The sequence below is a fragment of the Rutilus rutilus genome, assembly GCF_951802725.1.
Source record: "Rutilus rutilus genome assembly, chromosome: 21".
Classification (NCBI taxonomy): domain Eukaryota; kingdom Metazoa; phylum Chordata; class Actinopteri; order Cypriniformes; family Leuciscidae; genus Rutilus; species Rutilus rutilus.
The window spans coordinates 22,016,920-22,044,624 of record NC_140226.1 but is presented as its reverse complement, the minus strand read 5'-3'; the positions used below and the strand labels follow the sequence as shown (position 1 = coordinate 22,044,624).

Sequence of the window (27,705 nt, the reverse complement as noted above, 5' to 3'; positions counted from 1 at the left end):
AGTACAGAAAACAAAATATGGGCTCATGTATTTAGCATTAATAAACATATTTGATTACTAATGCGCTTAATCTACAAACTCTTTCTGTGCAGTTGGCATTAAGATTCGAAAAAGCTATATAGAAACACCTTTTTGGGGGAGGACAGATTCTCATCTATCAGTGACCAGGTCATCAGATCTCTGTCTCTCTCTCTCTCTCTCTCTCTCTCTCTCTCTCTCTCCCTCTCTCCCTCTCTCTCTCCCTCTCTCTCTCCCTCTCTCTCTATCTGGAGATCCCTGAAAAACACTTTGGAGCACCATAAAATTGATGGACTGTTCTGATAGCAACAGGGCCAAATGCGAGAGATGCACAAACACACAGAGAGAGAAAAAGAGTGAGAGAGAGAAATAGAGAGACCTCCTGCTTACTGTTATCAGTCTACCGCACATGTTCTTAACACACCACATGTCAAAGCTTTAACTGCGGAGACAGCACGAGAGAATTGTGAGGACTAAAAATATCAGTTCTCTACTTCACATCCCTGTGCATTTAAACGCTGCCCTTGACATTTAAACAGCAGCGTCTGTCCTCATACATCAACACACACACATACATCTCCTGCCTGAATACACACATCTGAAGGCTCACACATGAGCAAAAGTTTCAAACTCAATGTTTAAAGATGCAAACGCACACAGTTATAACCAACTCAAAGGGGCCTTCTAAAGGACCATGTTTACCATGAAGCATAAAGAGAGTAGAAGGGGAAACACTTTAAAACGCCTGCAGGAATGCACTGCTGCTCCCTGCTGCACAGAGAGGGGGATACACACTCAACAGAGGACATGAGACGAGATGAGATGACACGAGATACAGACACAGATGTTAAAAGGCATTGGATACATCATCTTTGGCCATTACAAAGGTCAAATCTTACAAATTCATTCACTCTTTTTCACTTGTTGGTTTTGAAAAACTTTTATACAATTTTAAAGAAAAGTTTAAAGTTAATAACTCTAAATGTCATTTGGTGTAACCATAAAGAAATGTAACATTTTAAAACTCTGAAAACATTTGAGAGCACATATCTTAACTATTTTTTAAAAATATATAATTAAATATATTTTCCAAGGTAAAATGTTTTTGTTTTTTCGCATATCATGAATTATTTATTCATAAACATAGTTATTTAAATATCCAGATTTTGAAGTCACACCACATGACATATTACATCTTAAACATACCTTGCTGTGGCAAAAGTCCAATTATCTGATACTTTAAGACATTTTTTGACCATGACACACTGTCATGAGGGTCTGCAGGGGTCCCATGAAGGCTATAATTAATTAATTAATTTTTAATTTATTTGCATGTTGCTTTTTTTATGCTTTTTTTCTTAACTATGATATCAGGACAACTGTATAATCCTGACATGTATGAAAATATCAAACTGAATTTTAATTCAGAAATTAAACACGTGTGTATTCAAGCCGAATTCAGGGCTTGACATTAACGATTGTCCGCTTGTCAAGTGGATTTTTTTAAAAGGGGCAAGTAAAAGAGAATTTTATATGCCCGACCGGACAAGTAGCCTGATTAGAACATCAATAACAAAACAAAAAAAAAGACCTAGGGAATCACTGAAACGAGAGAATGATTCTGATTTTATTACATTTACTGTAAGTTGCGATTGATAATGGATAATAAATGTATTACTGACGGTAAGGTTGCACTGTTGACGCTCGCGCAGCTTCTCGAGGAGAAATCTACACAAATGAGTGCAGCAAACACAAACTCAGTTAACAACATACTGCCTATAAAAAATCTTATTTGTGGAGTTTTTATATTTTTAACATATGTTAAGCAACCTCAATTATTCTAAATACTTCTAAAGTTAAGTCACTTACATTTTAGATGCAATATTGGCTGTTTTTGTTCTGTTTCAGCAGTGAAAATAGTTCCAAACAAAAATCACAGCAGAACCACAGCACATCTCACAGGAACACTCAACCGTGTTTTCATTACTGAATGATTCAGCATTTTGAACGAATCGGTTGAGTCAAAGATTCAATGACCCATTTATAAACATATGTCTCATTCTTGAATGAATCAGCCATTTGAAGGAATCGTTTGAATGAATCAATGACTCACTCATTAAGACGGTCGCCTGCCGCCACCTACTGGCGCTTTAGTGTTATGTGTGAAAGTAGTATCATTCTTTCCAATGTTTCTTATTTGTATATTTAAAACAATTTCATAACATTGTTTAATGCAATTAAAATTTAGGAATTTAAAATGAAAGATGAAGCATACATTTAATAAGATTGGGGGAGAGGATGCCCTTTAAAGGTGCAGATATTACAATATGCAGATTTAAATATATCAAAGCCGATTGAACACTGATGAGAATATTGCTTTAGAATAAATTATATTTAACACACACACAAAAAAAAAAAAAAATCCGGACAGTCAACTTTTTTACCCGGACAAGTGAATGACAGATTTACTTGTCCGAAGGACAAGCACATGAAAAGGCTTAAAGGGGTCATATAATGGTACATGCACTTTTACAAGTTGATTGTACTGAAATGTGTGTTGGCAGTGCCTGTACACAACCATCATATAATGATAAAAATCCATCCAGTGGTCTTTTTTTAATCTCCTTATATGTTTTCCCCTGTCTCAAATCGAGCCGTCTGACTGTGTGACGTCACACGGTCGGACGCCCCCTCCCACGATTGTTAATTGACAGCAGCGTTTCAACACAGACCCGCCCTGAGCGAGCTGTCTTAATAGTCCGCGCGGACATTGTTGATACGCTGGAGCAGAATGGCGTCTAAGCGATCGTGGTGTTCTGTTCTTGGGTGTAATAACGAACACAGCAGTCATTTTGATGTTCCTAAATCCGAACCGCTGAAGACGCAGTGGCTGAGTTTTGTTTTCGAAGGGAATATTCCCCACGATCAGCGTCAATGCTTTCATGTTTGCGCGAATCATTTCTCACCAGACTGCTTTATAAAGGAGGGTCAGTATAAAGCTGGTTTTCTTACAATACTAATGAGAATTTTTAATTAAAGTATATTACAAACTTTTCATTTAGACCCTAAAGATTCATAATAACTTTATATGACCCCTTTAATGTCGAGCCTTGCAAATTGCATTTTTTTGAGTATTTTTTTAATAAATGAATAGATCCGGAGTGTCGTATCATTGGCCCAATGACAGATCTGCAGCGTGTTGGTCTGACATCATATGATTAAACCGGCTAGACGAAAAAAAGACTCTATTACTGCTTTCTCTCCCTCTATTTTAGACAGATTGATCTGGTCACCTCATCTTGAACTATTGCCCCAAGGGTTCCTCTGTGCTAACACTTCACGTAATAAACCAGCCTTTCATACGCACATGTGCTGCTACCACTTACACTAACCTAAACCTAATGAAACACTTACAAATGCTCTCAGCCTCAGCATGACCTCTAGGTGACCCTTATACCACAGGGGTCGATGGGGGCATGATTTTACTCATGGATACGTGTTTTATATTTATGGAGCGAAGGCGTGTAAATACTGCGTGTGAAAAGCAGAATCAAATCAACGGCAGCATGAGAAGGAAAATCAATAAGCATTACAGATGCATTAGATGTGACAGCTACAATTTCATACACCACTTCCTGTCGGCTCCCAGCAATTTCATAACAACACAAAGAAAAAGAGACATTATTTTTTCAAAATGTAGGAAAATTCACTTTGAAACTTGCTTTTAATAATTCATGCCGGGGCTTTGAGTTTTTCAACCTGGAAAAAGAAATACTCATGAAGGAGAGAGAGGTGAACGTCTGTTTTTTGTAAGTTGTGCTTGTCAGGGGCTGTTCTGATCCCTCTGAATTAGAGCGAACACAGCAGGTTAACACTGATAACACTACTGCTGGCCTTCATGAAATAAACACAATGTCTAACCTGCAGGCACACACAGACTAGTAACAGTCAACTATTAGGTCAACCAGCCACAAGCTGTAAGACTGCAGTGCAGTGGGGACAATGAATATCCCTCTGATTGATCAGAGCTCTTTCACATTAGTTTTCCTATCAAGATGGGGATCGTTCAAAAAGTTTGGGGTCAGTTTGTTTTTTTATGCTTTTGAATGCTCTAATGCTTGCCATGCATTTAAAGGAACACTCCACCGTTTTTTGAAATAGGGCTTATTCACCGTCTTTCCTACATTTAGATAGGTGGGCAAATGCATTTTTGTCTCAGTGCATGCATTGTTTTAGTTTGGCAAGCGCTGCCGCTAGCTTAGCTTAGCATAATGAATGGAATCCTTTGTTGCCAGCTAGCATGTCGTGAGTAAAAGTTATTAAAAAAATATTTAAAAAAAACGAATTACTTCTTGTGGCCTGCATATTCACAACGAGTACAAATAGCAATGCAGATTAAGACTAGGCGATTTCCTAGGCAGATATTGACTTATTGGACTATATTGGGGTGAAGCACAGACGAAGCACTGCTACTTGGGCACAGAGATAACACGCAACACCTGAAATCCCCCCTACGTTGAGCCTGGTCATCGATGGCAGTACCTTGTACCACTCGCCACAGCACAGACACTCTATTTCAGACGGCATAGGTTGGCATATTCCCCCACACTCACACCACCAGTTCTTGTTGGCTCTCATCCTCACGTCCTCGGGCTGTTGAGCAATCGCAACCTCCTTCTCCTGTCGTTCTATTTCCAAAGCACGCAGCTCCCCTTCTGAAAACTCTGGTTCATAGAGGTATCGTTCTGGATCTTGACTGTCTGAGAAGTCACCCTCTTCATCTTGCACAAAATCCGCCATGTTCACCGCCATTCACTATGTCTACTGTAGGAAAAATAGCCAGCTAGCTACTATTCACGCCGGTATGTTGACGGAAGTTGGGGGATTTCAGGTGTTGCGTGATATCTCTAGCAGTGCTTCGCCTGTGCTTCACCCCAATATAATCCCATGTCAATATCTGCCTAGGAAATCGCCTAGTCTTAATCTGCATTGCTATTTGTACTCGTTGTGAATACGCAGGCCACAAGAAGTAATTCGTTTTTATTTATTTATTTATTTTTTAATCACTTTTACTCATGACATGCTAGCTGGCAACAAAAGATTCCATTCATTATGTTAAGCTAAGCTGAGACAAGCATAAGCATGCACTGAGACAATAATGTGTTTGCCCACCTATCTAAATGTAGGAAAGACAGTGAATAAGCCCTATTTAAAAAAACGGTGGAGTGTTCCTTTAATGGATGAAAAAAAAGTAAAAAATAAAACTGTGCAATATTATTACTAGTGCTGTACAATTGATTAATCGCGATTAATCGCATCTAACATAAAAGTTTTAGTTTTTTTTGTGGGTATGTGTATGTCTATATGTAATATACATATAAATATAATAATATATACACACATATATTATGTAAACAAATACATTTATGTTAGATGTGATTAATCGTGATTACTCGATTTGACAGCACTAATTATTACAATTCAAAATTTTCTATTTTAAAATGTAATTTCTTCCTGTGATGACAAAAATGTATTTCCAGCATCATTAATCCAGTCTTCAGTGACACATGATCCTTCAGAAATCATTCTAATTATGCTGATTAGTGCTCAAATAACATTTCTTATAATTATAAATGTTATAATAAATAGTTGTGCTGCTTACCATTTTTGTGGAAACCATGCTAAAAAAAAATCAGGATTCTTTTAATAATAGAAAGTTCAAAAGTACAGCATTTATTTGAAACAGCGATCTTTTGCAAAATTGCAATGCATTTACTATCACTTTTGATCAATTTAATGCATCCTTGCTGAATGAATGAACTTTTAAAAATCGTACTGACCCCAGACCTAAGTGTATATTAAAGGTGCGATAGGTGATCTGGGAAATGCTAACTTTAGCCTGCTAGCATTGAAAACATGATCCCACAGACCTGGGGCCTCATTTATAAAACTGTGCGTAGGAACCTTACTAAAAGTGTACGTGTGCCCGAAAGCCAAAAATGGCGTACGCAAAAAAAAAATTCAGACTTATAAAACCGTGCGTACGCCAGAACCTGCGCAGAATTCACTTTATAAATCCCAGTCAGCGGAAGATTGTGCGTACATGCGTCTCCACCCGAAATAACCATATATGGAGCTTACAACGCCTAGTTTTACTATGCAGATCCTCATCTACATATCATTTGCATATAATTATTCATCCACGTGATAACTTAAACGTTATCACGTGGATGAATAATCATATGCAAATGATATAAACGGTACAAAAAACATTACATTAATACAAATCAAGTAGTTGTCTATCCTTGCCTTGTTTTTGAATAGCCTACATAAATCAAATAGTGTAAAATACATTTCAGAGAAAGTTTTTCTCAATCTTTTCCACTTGCCGAATTGTATTTTTAATTGATTTATATTTTTAATGGAAACAGATAGGCCTTGGGCATTATTTGCACAAAACTATTTTCTCAGACAATCTGGTATTATCATGATAAGCAATTATCTCTGTGGTTAAAACATTAAAGCACGCCACAGGAAAAGTGTTCAAAAACAATCGCATCCACAACAAATATTTCTAATGATTGAATTTAAAAAAATGTTGTAACTTCAGTAATGATTTCATGTTTAAGTGTTTAACTCCATTAATTTGAATGGCATATTTAATATAAATGTTTATATCAGAAGTATTTTATTTAAACTGTTATTTGCGTCAGTTTCACTAAACGGCTCAACACGCTCGCTGCCGCGGACATTTAAGAAGGAATGGATATTTGCTTCAAGTGACAGGCTTGGTGATTGAAATTGTATTTGTATTATCTTTCTGTATATGTTTAATTTTCTTTAGATTTTCTGTATAAAAGTGACCAAAAATACATTTAACTCCAGCTCACCATCGGTGTCGCCAAACTGCTCCATCTCCAAAACGTTTGTACGCATGGGTCAGAGTTTGCGTGCAGGTGCGCAAATTTTCCCGTCAAGTTTTTCTTTATAAATCCCACCTTTTGCGCAGGAACTGGCGTACGCATGTTTTCAGCCCCGTTTTGTGCGTATGCAAGCTTTATAAATGAGGCCCCAGAAGCGAGACGACCAGAGACAACATTAGTGGACTACATGTGTCATTCACCGTTGAGAAAACTTTACAGTACAGTGAGGGGAGAAACAGAAGCGCTTGCTTGCATACATAAGTACGTGATTGTGAAATGACTCCAGTTCAGAAGCTGACAGAGGAAAGAATGCACTGTATTTCAGCTTCAGTCATATGTGATTTCAGGACATAGCGGCAACACAGTCGAATCTCACTGAATTATTTGCATAGGGCATAGTCAGCAGTGCATAAAACTGCAATTCATACATAAAGTGTTATGACTTGAAAACAAAATCATAATTATAAAATTATGAATTACTAATTTATTATTCAATGTTCTCATAGAGAGGATCCTCTCATGACTGTGTCTCAAGGTAAATTAGTCAAGGCAAGTTCATGTAGTAAAAAGAGCACTAGTCATATATGACAGTTTGTTGCTTTAGTACAATATGTATTGAGAAAAGTGATATTCAAGTCAAATGTAATTGAATCATTCAAGAAAGTGGCATCTAAAAGAAGAAATCAGCTACAGGTTGTTTAATGTGCATGTGAATTTAAGAAAGTGTGTCTGAACATCTGAATAGAGATACATAACGAAAGACAACAGAAGCACAAGTCATGTTTTATCTACCTTCCATGCAATGCGGTTGCCTTTAGAATCATGTTCCAGGGCGACGGGAAAGTCTCCACGCTCGTAGAACTTACGGAAGGCCGTGGGTTTAGCTGGCCTCTCTCTGAAAGCCCCTGCCGCCGGAGGGCCCACCACCTATAGGACACACAGAGAGAGAAAGCCTGTCAGATACTGTGTCATCAGAGGGAATGGCAGTCCTAAAACCATCACAGAAAATGAAATGTGTTTGATCCTCTTTCATCCCAATGTAAATCTGCTTTCTTTCTGATGTTGGAGGAAGCATTTATCTGTTTTATAGCGACACACAACAAACCATAAATTATTCACGATGCCTGCCTCATAAAATACAATCTACCAGATCACACAAAGTATGTATTAGCAGCATAAATAAACGGATGCATTCGCCACAACATATGGGATACTGAGTATGTGACAAGCTAAAGAAAATGAAATAAGAGATGTTTATTCAGGAAAACTGTTGAACTCATGAAGGCCCCTGCAGTGAGAATGTGGCAGCCTGGGGCTTTGCTCCAGGCCTTGGCGTTAAACTCTGACTTCATCTGAATAAATTAATGCAGCAAGTCACACACTGGTGCTGTTTTGCTTAATTGCAATGGTTGTTCAAATTTAAATTAATGTATAAAGCATTTGGTTAACAATGCAACTATGCTAATGTGTTTATATGAGAATCATGCTCTTGGCACATTCATGCATATCTGTGGCCACAAACAAACTTTTGCAGGATGGAATCGAGCTGTCTGAATGAAATATATCCTGAATATGTGATTGATATATTCTTGCTGTAAACATGAATTACAAATGCCATAACCATTAGCTGGTTGAGCTCATTGAATCAGTGAGTTGAACTTGAAAAAAGTCCAGTTCGTGAACAAATCATTTAAGGAAATTTTGGCAAGCAAAACCTTTCACAAGCAAAAAATGTCAATTGTCAATAGTGTAGACTCTAGATATATATGAAGCACAGCTCACAACTTTTGAAAGTTGTAAATATAGGCTAACAAAGATTATTGGAGTACGTTTTACAAGAAAATACTTTTCTTTCTACTTCAAAATTTCACTTTTAATTTAATGTGGTACTTGCTGTTTCTTTGTAATATTGTGAAAATTGTTTCTATTTCAATTGTTGATGTTTTTTTCAGTGCAGAACTCACTTTCAAACCAAGCAGCCTTCTGTTCGTTGCAAAATGGGGGGGTCTTTTGCTTATGCAAAATCCCAGATTAAAGGAACTCTAATTTAAATGGATTTCTCCCGCAAAAATTTTGCAAACGACAATAACTGACCGCACCTTTAGGGGGCATTCACACAGGACGTATTTTTCCATTTCCACTGTGCTGATTTTCCATAGCTTTTTCTATGTAAACATCTTACATAAAAGCAAAAACATGTTCTTTGCAAATTGGATCAAGTGATTCATTGAAGTGATCAGATAACGATTAATTTACTGTACTTCTCTCAGGAACTTTCATGTACGCTTTGAGATTGCATGGATTTATATTGAAATGACTGGATTTCAGCTTTGAAAATTCAGTGATCACCAGTAAATATGACTACCCATGTTTGACCATTGCGCTTGTGTCCCACATCTCGCTTCTTTTGCAGCATCTCACACATGATATTCTAAAGAAACGTGTCTCTTTTTTCATTCCCATGCAGGAACTTTAATGAACGCTCCAAAAACAATAAGGGTAGATGTCAACATTTTCAACAAATTTTCAGAAGACTGAATAATAACAGAATATTCATTATTGGGCAAACTATTTCATTAGAGAGAAAAAAAAAAAATCACAAAATTAATATATAGCTGCACCAATGCCTGTGAGAAGATTCAATGTAATACATGAGACTAACTAGTACACAATTAAAATTATTTATTTAGATGGCAGCAGAATTTTAACAGATGGCATTCAGCCTGTGATGACCAGGCAGGAAGTAAATGTTCTCCACACAGGGTCAAGTGAGCACTTCCTGTAAGTAAAGGAAGATGATGACAGCACAGTCCATTCTATCTGCCGCTGACCTGAGAACACACACACACTCATCTGGGAAGTGAGTTGTGAGTCCTCAGCCATCTCTTTCTATGAAAGCTGTGTTTCAATCACTGAAAACCGCTCTACCTCAGGGAGAGAGAGCAGCTCATTAATCCTCGGGCTGACGTCGCATTGGAGCAGGTGTAATTCCGCGAAGGTGATCAATCACCTGCCCAAGCTGAGGCCACATCTCTCTAGCTCTCTCTGGGCTCCTAAACTGCTTCTGAGAGCATCTGATGGATGCTTGGTGAGCGGCTGCAGCTCTACGCTTGGGCAGGTGAAACCCGCATTAACATTTCCACTGCTCTCTCTCGCCTCCTTCTCTCATAGGACACATTCCCCTGACAATATCATTCAATTTCTGATAACGTGTGTGTGTGTGTGGCTGGTGACTCACCAGGTTTAGCAGAAAAAACAGAGGCTGCTCTGATAAGGTCAGACTGCACACAACTGCTGCAGGCAACTAAATTACCTCCCTTTATTCATGGAGCATTCACCTCCACACTTCACACACATACTCACCAGTCCACCCACTAATACACATGCAGTCATACACACACACACACACACACACACACACACAATCTAAACGGAAGGTTCCCAGAAAAGTCACCCAGCACCAAACTTGTCTGTCTAATCTGGAATGAGTAGTGCAATTCATTGTAGAAGCAAATGGGGAAATATTAGTGTCAGCTGTTTGATATGGTGTTAATGTCCATAAAACTATAGAGGATTTAATCTTATTTTACAACTTTCCTAAATAATGATCCAATTTATACAAGACAGACAGACATTATATAACGTTTACACTGCAAGTGTGAGATTTTAAATGAGTATAACAGCCTTCTGTGTGTCACGGTTTCCCTGGTTTTCCCTGGCCCTGTCACATACTACCTTTCCCAGCATCCCCCTGGATCCACACCTGCACTCACTTCCCTCATCACCGCAGCTGAACCCCATCTCCTCATCATTACCTCATCACCAGCCTTTATATTCAGCTCCCTCAAATGCACTCACTGCTGGGTATTAATGTGACTTGATGTTATGTTCTGGGTCTAGTTTGGTTATCTGTCACTGGTTTTAAAGATCATCGGTGATTCCATGTTTCATCACTCGGGGTGATTCCAGTGTCGTCGAGAGTTTACCATCAGCACAAATGGGGTGGATCCCCGTATCGACGAGAGTTTACCGTCGGCACAAATGGGGTGGATCCCCGTATCGACGGAGTATCAAGAGTTTGTGTGGTTAAACACTGGTTCCAAAGGTCATCGGTGAGCGATTCTATGTTTCCTCTCTCTGATTCCAGTGTCTACGGTGATTTAGTGTCTACCGAGTCTGCATCTATGTTCTATGCATCTGTGAGTCTTCATTCAAGTTCAGTGTATCTATGAGTCTGTCTATGTTCCATGCTTCTATGAGTCTGCATTCAAGTTCAGTGTATCTATAAGTCTATATCTAAGTCAAGGATCTACGGAGACTGAGACTATCATCTACGAAGACTATTATCTACGGAGACTGTCATCTATGGAATCCATTATCTCCTGAGTAGGGCTGGGCGATTTAAATCGTGAGATTGTTATGCGCATCTCGTCAGTAAAGCCGGTTCCTTGATTAGTAGTAAATCGCCATCACCTGCTTTCAGATGGAGCGGCATTTACTACAAAGAGCCGTAGTTCACTGACAAGCTGAGCCATATCGCATTAAAATCGCGGACGTATCGCCAGCGATTATTAATGCGATATGGCTCAGCTTGTCAGTTAACCACGGCTCTTTGTAGTAAATGCCGCTCCATCTGAAAGCAGGTGATGGCGATTTACTACTAATCAAGGAACCGGCTTTACTGACGAGATGCGCATAACAATCTCGCGATTTAAATCGCCCAGCCCTACTCCTGAGTTCGAGTATTCAAAGACATTTCCTGAGTTCGAGCATTCAAAAAGATGCTTCCTGAGTTCAAGTATTCCAAGAGACTCGAAGTTCATTGCCTTTTGAGTTTGACCTTCAGTTGCCTCCAGGGATTCTTGAGGTTGCACATGTGTATAAATAAAGTTTGAGTTTAAATTGTTTTCTGGTCTCCTGTCCTGGCAGAGCGTGACACTGTGATGGTGATAAAACTCTGAAATATCAAGGGTTTGGTCGGATAGGACATCTGCTTTCGACTTTCTTCGGTGACATGCTAAACATACACAACCATTCATAAGTTTGGGGTCAGTATGATTAAAAAAAAAAACTTTTATTCAGCAATGAAGTGCTAAATTGATTAAAAGTGACAGTAAAGACATTTAGGCCTATAATGTTACAAAAGATTTTGATTTCAAATAAGTGCAGTTCATTTGAACTTTCTATTTATCAAAGAATCCTTAAGTGTATCACGGTTTCCACAAAAATATTAAGCAGCACAACTGTTTTCAATATTGATAATAATAAGAAATTGTTCTTGAGCACCAAATCAGCATATTAGAATGATTCCTGAAGGATCATGTAACACTAAAGACTGGTGCATGATGCTGGAAAGACAACTTTGAGGAATTAATTACATTTTACATTGTATTAATATTCCACAATATAGGCCTAATTGTTATTACTGTTTTTTTTATCAAATAAATGCAGTCAAGGTGAACTTAAGAGACTTCTCATACTCACCCCAAACTTTTGAATAGCCTAGGTATATAAAAATCTAATACATTTACATTTGTTGTTTGTTGCAATTAATACAGCAATTTGTCTATCACTTTTAGCCCATCTATTATCAAGTTTGTGTAAGCAAAATCTGACATTTGAGATTTCCTTCTCTGGGTAGAATACGAAATATGCAAATAAGAGAAATGGAATTCTTTGCCATCAGGGGAACTGGAGCCTAAAGTCGTGTTTAGAGCTTGATTTAACATTCCTCCCTGCTGGTAGCCTGCTGCATTCTAGTCAGTGTGCTGCTCCTGTGAGGAGACAGAGCTCAACTGAGTCACTCCTGATTCTGAGGAAAAATGACAACATGCAGGTAATAACGCCAACGCTCATTGTGGAGAACAAAAGACAACAAGAGATGAAACAAACATCAAGATTTCAATTATGAAAAAGAATCGAGTTAAAAGGTTGAAAATGGTTACTTAATGCTGATTTTCTTTGTAGCTCTACTTTTGCTCAAAACCTATGCATTTGGACTTCAAAACGGTTCAAGAAGGCAACCAGCTTTCAGCCTGATCCTAAAGTGCATAAAGATAACAAACATTTCCACAGCTCTACAAAAACACAAATTCAACAAAGCCGAGTCAGAGTAAAAGAAATATAAAAATAAAAAAAATCCTCCTTTGACAGCCCTCATCTGCATTTTTCAGCTTTTCCAGTAAAACTCTCTTCCATAACCTTATAATCCTATAAGCATCACATTCACTCAGTTACGGCACAAAAGTTTGCTGAGAATGATGTTGTTGTTTATTGTTTAATAGTTTGAATCTAAACCTGGATGAGCAATGTGCTGTTGGAAAAGAGATCAAATTTGCATTTAAAAAATCTGTCTGTCATTCCAATTTGTATCAGAGAGAGTATTTTCTGTCCATACACTTACCACCGGCAGGAGAAACTTACAAGTGTTCAAGGCAAAAATGTTAAGTGATAATATTTCCCCAGACATTTCCAATCACGGAGTAAAAATTGCTCAATATTGATCAATTATCTGATAATTTATATAATTTATAATATTCTAGCCTTTCACAGACAGGGATTAGATTAAGCCAGGATTAGGCCTTAGTTCAATTAGGACATTTAAGTAGCGTTTATAAATGTGCCTTAGAAAAAAAGAAAAAAAAACATTACTAACTTGAGACAAAACAATGGCACTGACATATTTTAAGTCTGGGACTATGCTTTAATGCTTAAAGGGATAGTAAAAATGAAAATTAGCCCACGATTTACTCACCCTCAAGTCATCCTAGGTGTATATGAAATTCTTCTTTCAGACAAATACAATCGGAGTTATATTAAAAAATGTCCTGGCTCTTCAAAGCTTTATAATGGCAGTGACCGGCTGTATATTTTTTGAAGTCCATCAAAGTGCATCCATCCATGATAAAAGTGCTCCACACTCCATAAAGTTGTAAATATGAATATTTTTCTTACACGAACGCATCGCTTAACTTCAGAAGGCCTTTACTAACCCCCCAGAGCTGTGTGGAGCACTTTTATCATGGATGGATGCACTTTGATGGACTCGTTGGATCACTGGCATTATAAAGCTTGGAAGAGCCAGGAAATTTTTTTATATAACTCCGATTGTATTCATCGGAAAGAAGAATGTCATACACCTAGGATGACTTGAGGGTGAGTAAATCATGGGCTAATTTTCATTTTTTGGGTGAACTAGCCTATCCCTTTAAGCCTTGTCTGAAAAACCAGAGGTAAATGAATTAGAGGACATATGTTTCACACTCTAAAAGCAGTGCTGGTATGTGGATAAAGAACGTCTTGTAGCTTTTTGCATCACACACACGCATCTGGTCACCAGTGCTGATTTTTGCTGAGCCAGCTCAATGAATCAAGCACATTGATCAGTCTTGCCAGGCTTTGCATTTACTGCCATGACCAGTAATCAGCCTGCATCTATTCAGCCCTGTGCAAACCAATTTAACAGCACTCCAAAGAATAACACCCATGGTCATGAACATCGGACATGTTCCATCAGCACACTCTCTGCAATCTACAAAGGCATCTGGACACATTTAAGAGTGTGTATCCATCCAGATGTGTGAAAGCTGAGAGATTTTGACTCTTGGTTAGCAGCTGTTCAGATTGTTGATGCATTATACGCTGTCAAGAGGCAGACTTTGAGACCCATTCTATGCTGCAAGGATCTACTGTAGACTACTTTGTAATGGTTCATGATTCCGGATATGCTTCTAGTTCCTTCGGAAGAAAATGTTCTTAACACCATGAGATTATCAAGATACAGCTGCATTCATAATCACAATAAGCTCATAACATTAGTCATCTTAAGCAAAGATGACAAGATAGTATGTCTTTTGGTTGACAAACACTTAGACAACATCCCATTGCTTTCAAGCTTGACAGACACCACAATATTGTCTATAAGCATACACAAGTTTCATCAGCACAGGCTTAGACAAAATGATGGCAGAGAGACAGATAAGATAAAACAGGTAGGATTATTATTAGTTAATCAGCAGGAAACTCAAGTCTTTCAACTGGTAATGATCAATAGAAAGATACATGAATTGCATTATGGCTTGATAGCAACAATGGGCTTGTCTTACAGATTTCCAGAGCATATACACACACAAGTGATCAGACTAAGAGACAATGGACAACTGGATGACAACTTGAGCGAGCTAATGCTTGTAAGGTATAACAAACATCTAACAGGTATCATGGTTAGAGAGTCTGTAGTATAAGGGGCTGTTTACACGACACCATTTTCAACTAAAAACGTAAAACTTTTTATGCGTTTTGGCCGTTCATTTACACGACAACATCTTTTTTGGGTGCTTGGAAACGCAAAAACGCAAACGTTTTTTCTTTGTACAGATGACAAAATTATCAAAACGATCCCCGTTCACACAGATCCGCGAAAACGACAAATAATGCTGTATTATGCATGCTAGACAAGTAGTTGGAGATGTCACTTTGTAAAGAAAGACTACGCGCTGTTGTCAGGCGTAGCACACGACGCAGGAAAATACAATACAAAAATACTTTAAAGGTGAACTAAGTAACTTTTTTTACCTTAACTGAACAGCTTCGGAGTCATTGGAATGGTTATATTACTTATTTCGGGTTGAATGGTGGTCGTTTCGCACCCCCCTGGTGCCCGTGAGTGGAAAATCCGCATTTGCAACTTTGAGCCGGCGGGCCGCCGGCCGCCGCGTCAGGAAGTATCGCGTGATATCAGGTCTCGCGATGTAAACAATTGCTTTACGGCCAAAAGAAATCTGCTCAAATACTGTCATTATTGCGCTCCCTCACGCTGTCCGAACCCGAATGAAGAAGACGTTTTAAAGAATGTCCCATCTGCTTTGATGTCGTTGATCTACTAGCCTCTGGTGTCTGAGAATCACCAACGAGTTTTTACAACAGTGTTGTCAAATATCTATTCCGAAGCTGTGGGGGGAGCTCTAGAGAGAAACCTGCGAGCAAAAAGCGAGAATACAGCGAAGAAATCCCGAAGCTACTGAGTGCTGCTTTAATTCAAGGGAAAACTGAGGGGAAACAGATATTCCTATATACTATTAAACATCGACGGCATGGAACAAAACAGGAAGTATATACACAGGTTAACAGAGGGAACTAAACAGGAGCAGCTGAACCGAATTACAGTATAGGTATTGTGTAGCTATAGGAACTAACAAGAACTCAGGCAGACACGACAGGAACTAAACAAAACAGAACATGACCACGACAATCGTGAGCTAAGTTGATCGTAGGGACGCATTTTATTTCAGAAAATGTCAAAACCTTTGAACACAAAGGCTTCAAAAACATGTATCATCCTTGAGTCTGTTGTAAGGAACCTATTTTCATGATGACAAAATGTTATAGCCTATTGTGTTGATTTGTGTAGGCCTAATAACCACTGTGATGATGTCCCTATAGAAAACCACTGCCTTGTCTGCCATACAGCGCATATGTGATAAAACATCTGGAACATTTATCACACACACACACACACACACCTGGAACCTCTTGCTGAGAACCATGCAGGGCATATCTAAAATAGCTGAGGGGGATTCAATTTACTAAAACAAAATAATAAATGAAAAGGACAATGTACTTTTTGACATTTAGGTGTAGAAAATCAGACATTGACATGCAATTACAGCAGTCTTCTAGTCAGGCTTGAATATAAATTTGTCACCACAATCTGGTAAATTACAAGAAAAGATGATAATATTATTTAGACAATTGTTTCACATCATTAAAAAAGAGCTAACAAGTATGTTCATTATTTCATTAAGCTATCTAAATGCTCTATTGCTAATTCCATTGAATCGCTGATCTGTGGTTTTTGCTTGAGTAATCAGAACAATTAATTGCCGAGGACCAACATCTGAAAAAGCCTAATCATCAAATCCACTGTATCTGCAATTGTTTTAGAGCTGCCAGCCTTTGTGATTAACACATCACGGGTGTTTTTCAGGGGAGAGAATTGAAGCAGTGCCTCCTCCTCCTCTTCAAAAAAAAAAAAAAATATATATATATATATATATATATAATCATATAAAATATATTTTCATGCATCATATTTCACTAAAGTAACAGTGAAATCAGGGCTGCGTTTCTCAAAAGAACCGTTGTCAGGCATACAGTAGCAGTATATGACTACATGACGCAGGAAAATACAATACAAAAATACTTTAATTCAAGGTAAAACTGAGGGGAAGATATATACAGGAAGTATATACACAGGTTAACAGAGGGAACTAAACAGGAGCAGCTGAACTGAATTACAGTATAGGTAGGTATTGTGTAGCTATAGGAACTAACAAGAACTCATGCAGACACGACAGGAACTAAACAAAGCAGAACATGACCATGACAATCGTGAGCTAAGTTGATCGTAGGGACTATTGGTGGCAATGGTTCTACGATCTATTTAGGCTTACAATGCTTTTGGGAAACACAGCCCAGATAAATGCAGGGAGATAAAAGAAAACCATAAAAAGGATGTGACTAAACTAAACTGATCTCACTCTCCTCAAACTGAGGACTAACTACTGCCTTTGGCACAATTTGTCTCTGCAGAAGAAAGAAAACTGGGGAAAGAAAGGAAGACATATAAAGTACAGGTTTTAAAGGCAACCCTCCAAACACTTATATTAGGCCTAGGCCTAATTGAGTTTGCAAAAGAAGAAGAAAAAAAAAAAATTCACAATTCCTAATCAAAGTAGACAAATATTACAAGAAAGGAGTGGGACATTTGTGGGACAAATCCACACAAAGACTGCTCTTCAGAAGAGAAAGCCTGCACTGCAGTTGTGTTCAAAGTCTGAAAGATAATACACATAGATTCAAGATTCAAAGAAACAAAAACATTAAGTAAAAAGTAAGAAATAAAAAAAAAATATTCAAAGAAGAGATAAAGCAATAGAAGTTTTGGCTGCCTTGTAGTTTCCACTGATTTAAGTTACTTTCAAATGTGAAATTAAAAGTTTCAAAATGCGGCAATAGAGAAGCCAAATATATAGCCTACAAGTTTGGGGTCAGTAAGATTTTTTTTAACGAAATTAACACTTTACTTTTATTCAGCAACGAAGCATTAATTTAATCAAAATTGACAGTAAAACATTTATAATGTTACAAAAGATTCTATTGTTATAGATTTCTATTTCAAATAAAGTAGTCAACATTTGAAGTGGATCAAAACCTTTCATCAAAGTATACATGAATTTTGAACAATACCCGTTCTTGTCTTAAGGACAACTTTGATTAACTTTTTTGATCCACTTCAAATGCTGACTACTGTAAATGCTGTTCTTTTTAACTTCAGTCATCAAAGAATCCTGAAAAATATTAAGCAGCAAAACTCTTTCAACATTGATAATAAGAAGAAATGTTCTGTCCAAAATACAGATCCGAAAACTTCCTATGGGTACTCAACAACCTACAGTTGTTACAGTTGGCTGGAAAGCAAAGAGTCTGAACCCCACACAAGGTGATCCATGAGCCAGTGCACCCTTGAGCATAACACTTAGCCTCAGGTTGCTCCACAATGACTGTCCCTGTAATAAGTGTACCATAATCACTTTGGATGTACGTGTCTGTCACAAGCGCCAGCTAAAGGAGGGAAACAGGCTTATTTGGAATAATCGCAATGCATCCAATTCATTCAGGACTTCCAATACCCCTCCCATTCCAAAAGGTCAGGTCAACATAATGGCAGTGTACTTCTTATGGATTATTAAAGAAGAATGTCGGAGAAAGGACATTGTACAGCATATTGGCATGATGTGACTTTTCCTATTGATTTCTTGTGTCTCTTCATGTGCTAACAGCATGTGGGTGGTCACAAGGCCTTGAGCTAAATAACAGTCCATGACACTTGGTTCATCCTTTGGCTGTGACCCTGAACCAAGGATACTCTCTGTCATCTCAAAACGATTTCACCGTCTACTAAATCCTCACGTATCCATCTTCAGCAACAGGCTCATCTCATTTTAACTCTGCATTTCCTTTTGCTCATTATTGTTTTATTAGCCTTTTACTCGTAGTTCTACTTCCAATTTTTTTCCCTCCAGGATCCCATTAGCTGTCAAACCCAAAACAAATTGGTTAGTTTTATTTTTTCAACTGAGAATTTATTTTCTAATTTTTATTCTGAAAAGCTCATATTGATGTTTTCCCTTCCTGCCAAATGGTTGTAAGTCGTCTTATCTCCAGAACGGCTAGCATATGTTACGTATTGATTGTCTTTTGTCTGCCTTGCGCTAACCGATATTGACAAACACATCCAATCATACTTTCCTAAGCCTGCTGTCCATAAAGACACAGAATCGAACCCCAATCATGGGTCACAGATGCTATCTAGGCCTAACAGCTTTATCTGAGTCGTGCTCTAACTGTCACCATTCCCTTTCTATGCTGCTGTCACTCATGCCGTCCTCATCTTGGGCTTCACCATCATACTCACTGAGACACCTAACCTGTTGAAAACCTGTTTCATCTGCCTAGATTTTGAGGAATGTCCCAGTCACTCTTTCCTACACAATGGCAGTGTGTGGGTATTGTCCTTCAAGGGCCAAAAAAGCTTAATATATCATAAAAGAATGAGAACAAGAGGAGACCAATAATGGACAGCAAGGTTTTTGCTGAATAATTATTTAAATTTAAAGTTGCAATGTAACGGAAGTGGTGTAATTGTCATGTATACCTGAGTTTACCCGATAATCCGGATTATTGAAAAAGAAAAAAATTGAATGATGATGTTGATTGAATGGAGGCAGATCTGAATGTGAGATTACAGTCAATTATAAGAAAGGGCAGGAATTTAAGCAGACTAAATGATTGGGCATAAGTCCGACATACGCCACCAAAGCAAAGCTGTTTCATAGGAAGATTGAGACATTTTGATTTAAAAAAAAGAAAAAAGACAAGAAACATTAGAAATGCATGGATGATTTGTTCAAAATCAGATCAATAAATGCATTTAGGAAATAGATAGGATAAATTTTCATTCCATGTGGACTTGGAATGTCTCTAAGTTATGTCTCTTATGTTTCTCACCAAAACCTGGTGTATGGCTTCAAAAAATTTGTCACACCAACTACTTTTATATTTAAAAAAAATGTAAGACAATAGCCATCCACTGCCACTAAATGGGAAAATGTGACCTGTACATTCATAAAAATTTCTCCTTATATTCCACAGAATGATTTACAGTAATGTAAAATTAAATATGTGATAAAGCTGACTATAATATCAGCCATTAGGCCTACATCCTGAATTTAAATCCTGTACATTTATATGCCTAGACGTCATTTTAACAGAGAACCTAATTTAAAAGGGCAACTGTCTTCCAAAGTTCCACTTTTTCTCAACACCACGGAAAAGGTCAAAGAGAGCCCGAGAGTGACACACGCAAACATACTTCTGAGTTCTGCCCATTATCCATTCATCTTTAAAGCAGCTTTTTCATAACAAGGCGCTTTTGCAGATAAACTATAAAGTGCAGAAGAATCCACAGTTATCTAATTTTAAAGAAAGAGAGCATTTAGAAGTTAGCGTGCATATGCAGCCTCTAAAGTCCTAATCCACAGTTTCATGTTGCTGTTTGAAATGTGAAATGCACAAGAAAAGTGCCCAGGGAAAGGGGAGAAAGGTGAAAAATTATGCAGGCAATAACATTTCCAGATGCTATGTGTTCAGTCAAGGACCTTCAGAGCAGAGAGTTTGTTTGATCAATAGAGAGCCACTGCTGAAATGCAGCCCTGCAACTGACACTCACACTCTGTCTCCCATATCCATTTCTCCATCAGGCATGACAAGCAGACGTAAGTATAGATGGACAGAGATAGACGGATAGACGGATGGATGGATGGATGGATGGATGGATGGATGGATGGATGGATGGATGGATGGATGGACTGACAGACGGACGGTTGGATGGATAGATGGATGGATGGATGGATCAATGGATGGATGGATGGATGGACAGATAGATGGAGACAGTTTATGGGATTGATAAATGGAAACAGGTTGATGGATGGATGGATGGATGGATGGATGGATGGATGGATGAACAGATAGATGGAGACAGTTTATGGGATTGATAAATGGAAACAGGTTGATGGATGGATGGATGGATGGATGGATGGATGGATGGATGGATGGATGAACAGATGGAGACAGTTTATGGGATTGATAAATGGAAATAGGTTGATAGATGGATGGATGGATGGATGGATGGATGGATGGATGGATGGATGGATGGATGGAGAAACTAGAAGAGAGACACTGTGGCGCAGCTGGCGCTCATTAACATTTAATGCAGCAGCACCAGCATTGCTCCACTTCCACGGCTCTCGGCCCCACCCAGCTTCACACCACAGCAAACAAAGTCAGAAAAGCTTGCAGTTCCGTCTCCATGTTATTGTTTACATGGTTGTTGAGACTCGTCTGTTACAGAGACATTGAGAGAGACGGATCTGGTCTGTTAAACGTCATGTTCTGGTAGCGTAATGGTCATATGATAGGGGCTTGACGAATCAGGGAAGGAGACACAATGATCCAGAAGACCCAATCAGGAAGCGAATGTGTGCCCGAAAAGTCTCTGTTTTGGTCTGTATACAGTGAAACACAAACCCAGAGTTTTCAAACTAAAATGGGGTCTGCAGCGTTTTCAAAATCTCTGTTTGCGAGGGTCGAAGACGTAAAAGTAGTGTGGACGCCAGTAGTGTGATGCGTTCACGGCACGCTAGCTTCAACTAGCGAGGCAGCACAGATGCAGGACCCATAAACTCTAGAGCAGGGTGCAAAACTCAATTCCTGGAGGGCCACAGGAAAAATATAAAATGCTCTTCCACTCATTGTCTGTGGCACGATAAATGGGAGAGAAGAGGGTGATGTGAGGACTTGTATTGATTCAGTTTCTATGGCCACAAATATCTGGCAGCATAATAAGCCTGTGTGCTTCAAGATTCACAGCTTTTAAGGCATCAAATGGCCTTGCTGTTATCAGCAAATCATGTTGCTCACCACACAGGCTGGCTATACATCAGCGACCGCATGAAAAGACCAGAGAGAGAGGTAGATATTAATAGTTTTAGAGGCAGATCTCAGGTCAGTGGTGTGTTGAAGCGATGCTAAATGTCCAGGAATGTAAGTAGATGGGTTATGGAGGGCCCTTTATAGGGGCTTTGTTTATGACCTGCAGAAAGGAATGAAGTCACTGGCTGTGTCCAAGAGCGAAGGCACCTGCCTTGCTGCCCAGTCAGTTAATGACTTAAAAGACAGCATTTTTATATGAAAGAATTTTCAGACAGGATTCCAAAACACCTAATGATGTAATGTCTAATGATCTAATGCCTACTGTAATTAATTAATTGATTAATCAATATTAATATCAAATGCAACATACTGGGCCGAAACAATTATTAGCATTATGACACTGATGACAGTATGCAAAGATATGGGAAACATTTTCTCTACCCGTTTAAAATAAATGTTGATAAGCTCACTTTTTCATCCTAATAATGTGATTATATGGCTAGCTGCATTTTATAATTTGCATAGAACTGTTTTTCCCTTCTGTCTGTGACCCTATCCAAGTGGATACAGGTTCAGCCCGGAGATCTCCAAGGGTAGAGCAGGAACTCAAAAAGGAGGCAGGACAATAGGTTAGGCACCCTTTTAGAGCACCCGGCTGCAGTTATGTCCCTCTCATCCTATCAGAACACATCTGTGACAGGATTTTCAGTCACAACCCACCAGTTGAGAACCACTTCACATGATCTAACAAACAAGGCTCTTGAAATAAACGTAGGTTACACTTGTAAATTTATGCTCTCCTCTTTGAGTTCCACAGAACGTACTCTTGACTGTACAGTAAACCTCATGCCTAGCAACAAGCAAAATACCAAAAAGCACTCCTCTACCAAACCCTCCCAATTCAAAACAATCATCAAAGTAAACACTCCCTGGCTGTATCAGTCATTAAAGGGATAACGGCCTTCTGCCGGAAGCTAGTTAATTGTACTGTAATAACCTAGAATACTGTCTAACATTTGATGGCTGCTCTGTCAGGTCCTCGTCGTCGGTTAGGAACCTGGGTGTGCTCTTTGATACCAATCTTTCATTTGAAAGTCACGTGTCTAGTGTCTGTAAAACCGCATTTTTTCATCTTAAAAATATATCTAAATGATGTCATATGCTCTCAATGAAAAATGCAGAACAATTAGTTCATGCGTTCATGACATCAAGGCTAGATTATTGTAATGCTATTATAAGTGGTTGACCTGCACGCTTAATAAACAAACTACAGCTGGTCCAAAATGCAGCAGCTAGAGTTCTTACCAGAACCAGGAAGTATGACCATATTAGCCCGGTTCTGTCAACACTGCATTGGCTCCCTATTAAACATCGTATGAATTTTAAAATATTGCTGATTACTTACAAAGCACTAAATGGTTTAGCTCCCCAGTACTTGAGCGAGCTCTTAACGCATTATAGTCCTTCACGTCTATTGCGATCTCAAAATTCCTGTCACAGTGTCTGCTTTTGTGTATCTGTTGATATGTTTGTGGGTGTGGGATCTGTGTGTGTGTTGCTTGTTTGTTGCTTAGAAACCAGCTGATCACTTAATCGGCCCGCAGCTGCAGTTTGTTAGCTGCCTATATCTAGCGGGAGTGATTATTGCATGGTGTCGGTTCGTCACTCTTGTTTATGCTCTCTTACCCAGTTCCGGTGACTGAGTTCCTTACGGAGTTATTTCCTCGATCTCGTCTGTGTTCCCAGACTTCTGGAGATCGTGTGGAGTTCTCTTCATTACAGTTCGCGGTTGGCATCCACCCAGAATTATTCATATCACTCAACCTCTCCGCTGTAATTATATCCTGGTCGCCCGCCTGCTATACGTGGTGTTTTGAGTTATTCATCTGTTCAACCTGCCTTCAATAAACTGTTTGCTTGCATTTGGATCTACGACTCTCATTCTGACAATTCCGGCCAGTTGATGATACCTAGAATATCAAAATCGACTGCTGGCGGTAGATCCTTTTCCTATTTAGCACCAAAACTTTGAAACAATCTTCCTAACTGTGTCAGGGAAGCAGACACACTCTGTCAGTTCAAATCTAGACATCTCTTTGGCCTAGCATACACATAACACATTATAGACCTCTATAATTCAATGTTAGGTTGCATAGATTAGGTCAGCCGGAACCGGGAACACTCCCCATAAATCCTGATGTACTTGTTACATCATAAGAAAGATGGCGTCTACGCTAATATTAGTCTCTCTGTTTATCCGAGGTTTACCACAGTCTGCCGGATCCAGGCCGTATCCAGATCTGATGAAGGACCTGCGCCTGGAAACGATGACAACGCAGTCCTGAAGTGTCAACCAGTCCATCCCATGTGAAGGCCTCCTTCCCTTCCCTTTACCTCAGTACAGATAAAATGTTGTTGTGATAATTCCGGTTTGCGTGGCTACGCAGACGCAACAAAGATTTCTGTATTATAAATTTTAAGGCCAGACAAGTAGTTTGTTGAGGGTTGATTTGTAAAGAAGGACTATACGCCTACGCACATATACATTCAAACGCGCATACCTTTGGACTGAACACATAGCCTAATGCTCATGTGCACGACGTCTGCATTTTCACGGGTTTGCGTTTTTGAGTTTTGCGCAGAGATAACGGATAATCGTTTGCACCTTCAAACCTATTTCAGGGAGTGCGTTCTCGAGACACCAGGCACTGTTTTGTGTGGATGAGCGGCCGGAGCGCGTTAAGGATTTTTCCTGTTAGAACGGTGTTGAATTAGCGGCCCCTAAGTTAATAACTAATGATCTTCGCAATGGAAGTGAATCAATCAGTCAAAACTAACTTTAGCTGGACAATAACTTTATTCTAGAGCTGCGGTAAAGCCTACACAATCTGTTACAGTAATTTCCTATTATCACTGTAAAGCTGCTTTGAAACAATCCATATTGTTAAAAGCGCTATATAAATGAAGGTGACTTGACTTGACTTGACTAGTCGATAAAGTTTTACACCTAGGATGGCTTGAGAGTAAGTAAATCATGGGGTAATTTTCATTTTTGGGTGAACTATCCCTTTAATTTACACAGCGAACAAACATAAAAATGATGGAGAATACAGAATGACATGGAAAAAATATTTTCTCCCTCTCTTCTTCTCTTTCTCTTTCTGGTGCTAATGAAAGGCATGTGTTATCGAAAAGATTAACTGCTGGTGAGTTTGACAGGAGACGTACGTGTATTGAAAATCTGTGTGCACATGGAAGTGCATGCGGCACAGACTGGGTGACACACTTTGTTGTATAACGAACTTAGCAGAGCATTCCCCCGCCTTGCATTTCTAAGCACACAGAGCGGTATGGGAGATATTAATCGTCTCCCGGTGATGAGCTTGCCATCAGAGAGAGGATGTGACTGTTGGATGAATCAGCCAGTGACTCTTCTACCTCTTACACACATAATGAGCAACACACCTCTAAATGTTTAATGCAGCCAGTAGGATATGTGGGCTGCTGTTTCAATATCATGTAGATTAGCAGCTTTGAAAGCAGAACCGTGTCGATGTGCAGATGACGATAATCTCGAAGTTATTTCTGCCATGTCCCACATTCCACAAACAGAGTTGGTCCACTCAGCCATCCAATTTGAACAGATTTATAATTTAGAATCTTTGCAAAAGTATAAAGGGAATCATGGTGTCATCATTTGGGGGCCATTCACACAAAACATGTTTTTTTCATTTTAAAAATGTGATATAACTATTTTTACCTTGATTGCTGTATCTTTAGAATATGTCATGCACAAGATGCTCCTTCACTAATGGAACTTCTAATGCCATGTCCTACATTCATTAAACAGAGCTAGTCCAATCAGACAATTTATCCAATTTGAACAGATTTAAAATCAAGAATCTTTGTAAATGAATTCTTAGTACAAAGAAAAAGTTTGGCACAAAAAATATTGTCATTAGGGGCCATTTACACAAAATGTATTTTTGCATAAAAAAAAATAAAAAACATGAAACGTAGGGAAGTGGAATGAAAAAAAATTCAAGGTCTAGAGACACGTTGGTGAACTACTTTTAACTTGAGCGCTGCATCTATCTATAAATTACAGAAACGTCTGTCTGTCTGTCAGTGTGTCTGTGTGTCTGTGTGTGTCTGTATGTCTGTTATTCGCATATCTCTCGAACCGTTAGTCCGATGGATTTCAAACTCGACAGGTGTCTCGCTACGGGCACGAGTAAGTGCAGTGCCAAGTTTGACGTTGCAAAAGATATCGTTAAATATATCAGTAAAAGAAGCACTTAGAAGGTTGTGGTTTAAAAATAAACATTCTGACATAAACACTCTGTCAGCTACACTGTTTACTGAATATGTCTGTCTGTGTGTGTGTGTGTGTCTGTTAACCGCATATCTCTCAAACCGTTAGTCCGATGGATTTCAAACTCGACAGGTGTCTTGCTACGGGCACGAGTAAGTGCAGTGCCAAGTTTGACGTTGTTTGGATGAGAAATGCAAAAGATATCGGTAAATATATCGGTAAAAGAAGCACTTAGAAGGTTTTGGTTTAAAAATAAACATTCTGACATTAGAGGGTTGTATCGGTCAAAGAAGCCCCAAGAAGGTTGTGGTTTAAAAATAAACATTCTGACATAAACATTCTGTCAGCTACAATGTTTACTTCTGAATATTATAGTTTGGTTAATAGTAACCACTATTTTCTGTTTCAAACTTTCACATAGCATCTTTAGGTTATAATAACATAAAAAATTCAAATCCAGATTTAGATTTTCAAAGATTTATTATAAAAACGGATTATTTTTCCCCAAAAATGCAATAAATTCATGACACTTTTTTTCAAAATGCAATTAATCCATTGAATCAATATAAAAGCTATTTTTTATCATATTGAAACTTTTGAAATCAGCCATCGCTAAGAAATATCTCCTGAACTTTTTTGACGGCGATCAGCTCACAAAAACTGATTTTGCACGGGCACTTTGCACTGCTCCCTGAATCGACGGGCTTATTCATTTGTGGATGTTAACTGAATCTGTAAGTCAGCTATGCTGTTTTACTTCTGAATATTATATTTCATTCTGGTGCGTTTAACATTATCGCTGCTGTGTAATAGTAGCCTATGCTATTCACCAACTAAACATATCCTATTCAATGCGTTCAGTCTCTTTCACGGGCATCATTTGTAGTAGCCTATTCACAAACTGTTTGCTCAAGCATAGCGTTTTCTCGGAGTTCACTGTGTGCTTTCTACCATGCACAAATAAAAATGTCACTGAACTTTTGCTGTGTAATAGTAACAATGAGCACTCAAACACACCAAACCAACAATTACTAAATACACACTCAAAAACTGATTTTGCACGGATTTTGCATATCTCTCGAACCGTTAGTCCGATGGATTTCAAACTCGACAGGTGTCTTGCTACGGGCACGAGTAAGTGCAGTGCCAAGTTTGACGTTGTTTGGATGAGAAATGCAAAAGATATCGTTAAAAATACCAGTAAAAGAAGCACTTAGAAGGTTGTGGTTTAAAAATAAACATTCTGACATTAGAGGGTTGTATCGGTCAAAGAAGCCCCAAGAAGGTTGTGGTTTAAAAATAAACATTCTGACATAAACACTCTGTCAGCTACACTGTTTACTGAATATTATAGTTTATTCACAGCCATCATTTGTAGAAACATATTCACAAACTGTT

The 27,705-nt window shown here is 38.6% G+C and overlaps 1 protein-coding gene across 1 annotated transcript in view; it reads right to left on the bottom strand.

Moving 5' to 3' along the window:
* Nucleotides 1-27,705, bottom strand: part of pacrg (PARK2 co-regulated) — a 107,988-nt gene that overhangs the window by 70,785 nt on the left and 9,498 nt on the right. The window contains exon 2 of the mRNA XM_084392551.1: nucleotides 7,734-7,868. Coding sequence (XP_084248677.1) covers nucleotides 7,734-7,868 — 135 coding nt within the window. The remainder of the gene's footprint in view (nucleotides 1-7,733; nucleotides 7,869-27,705) is intronic.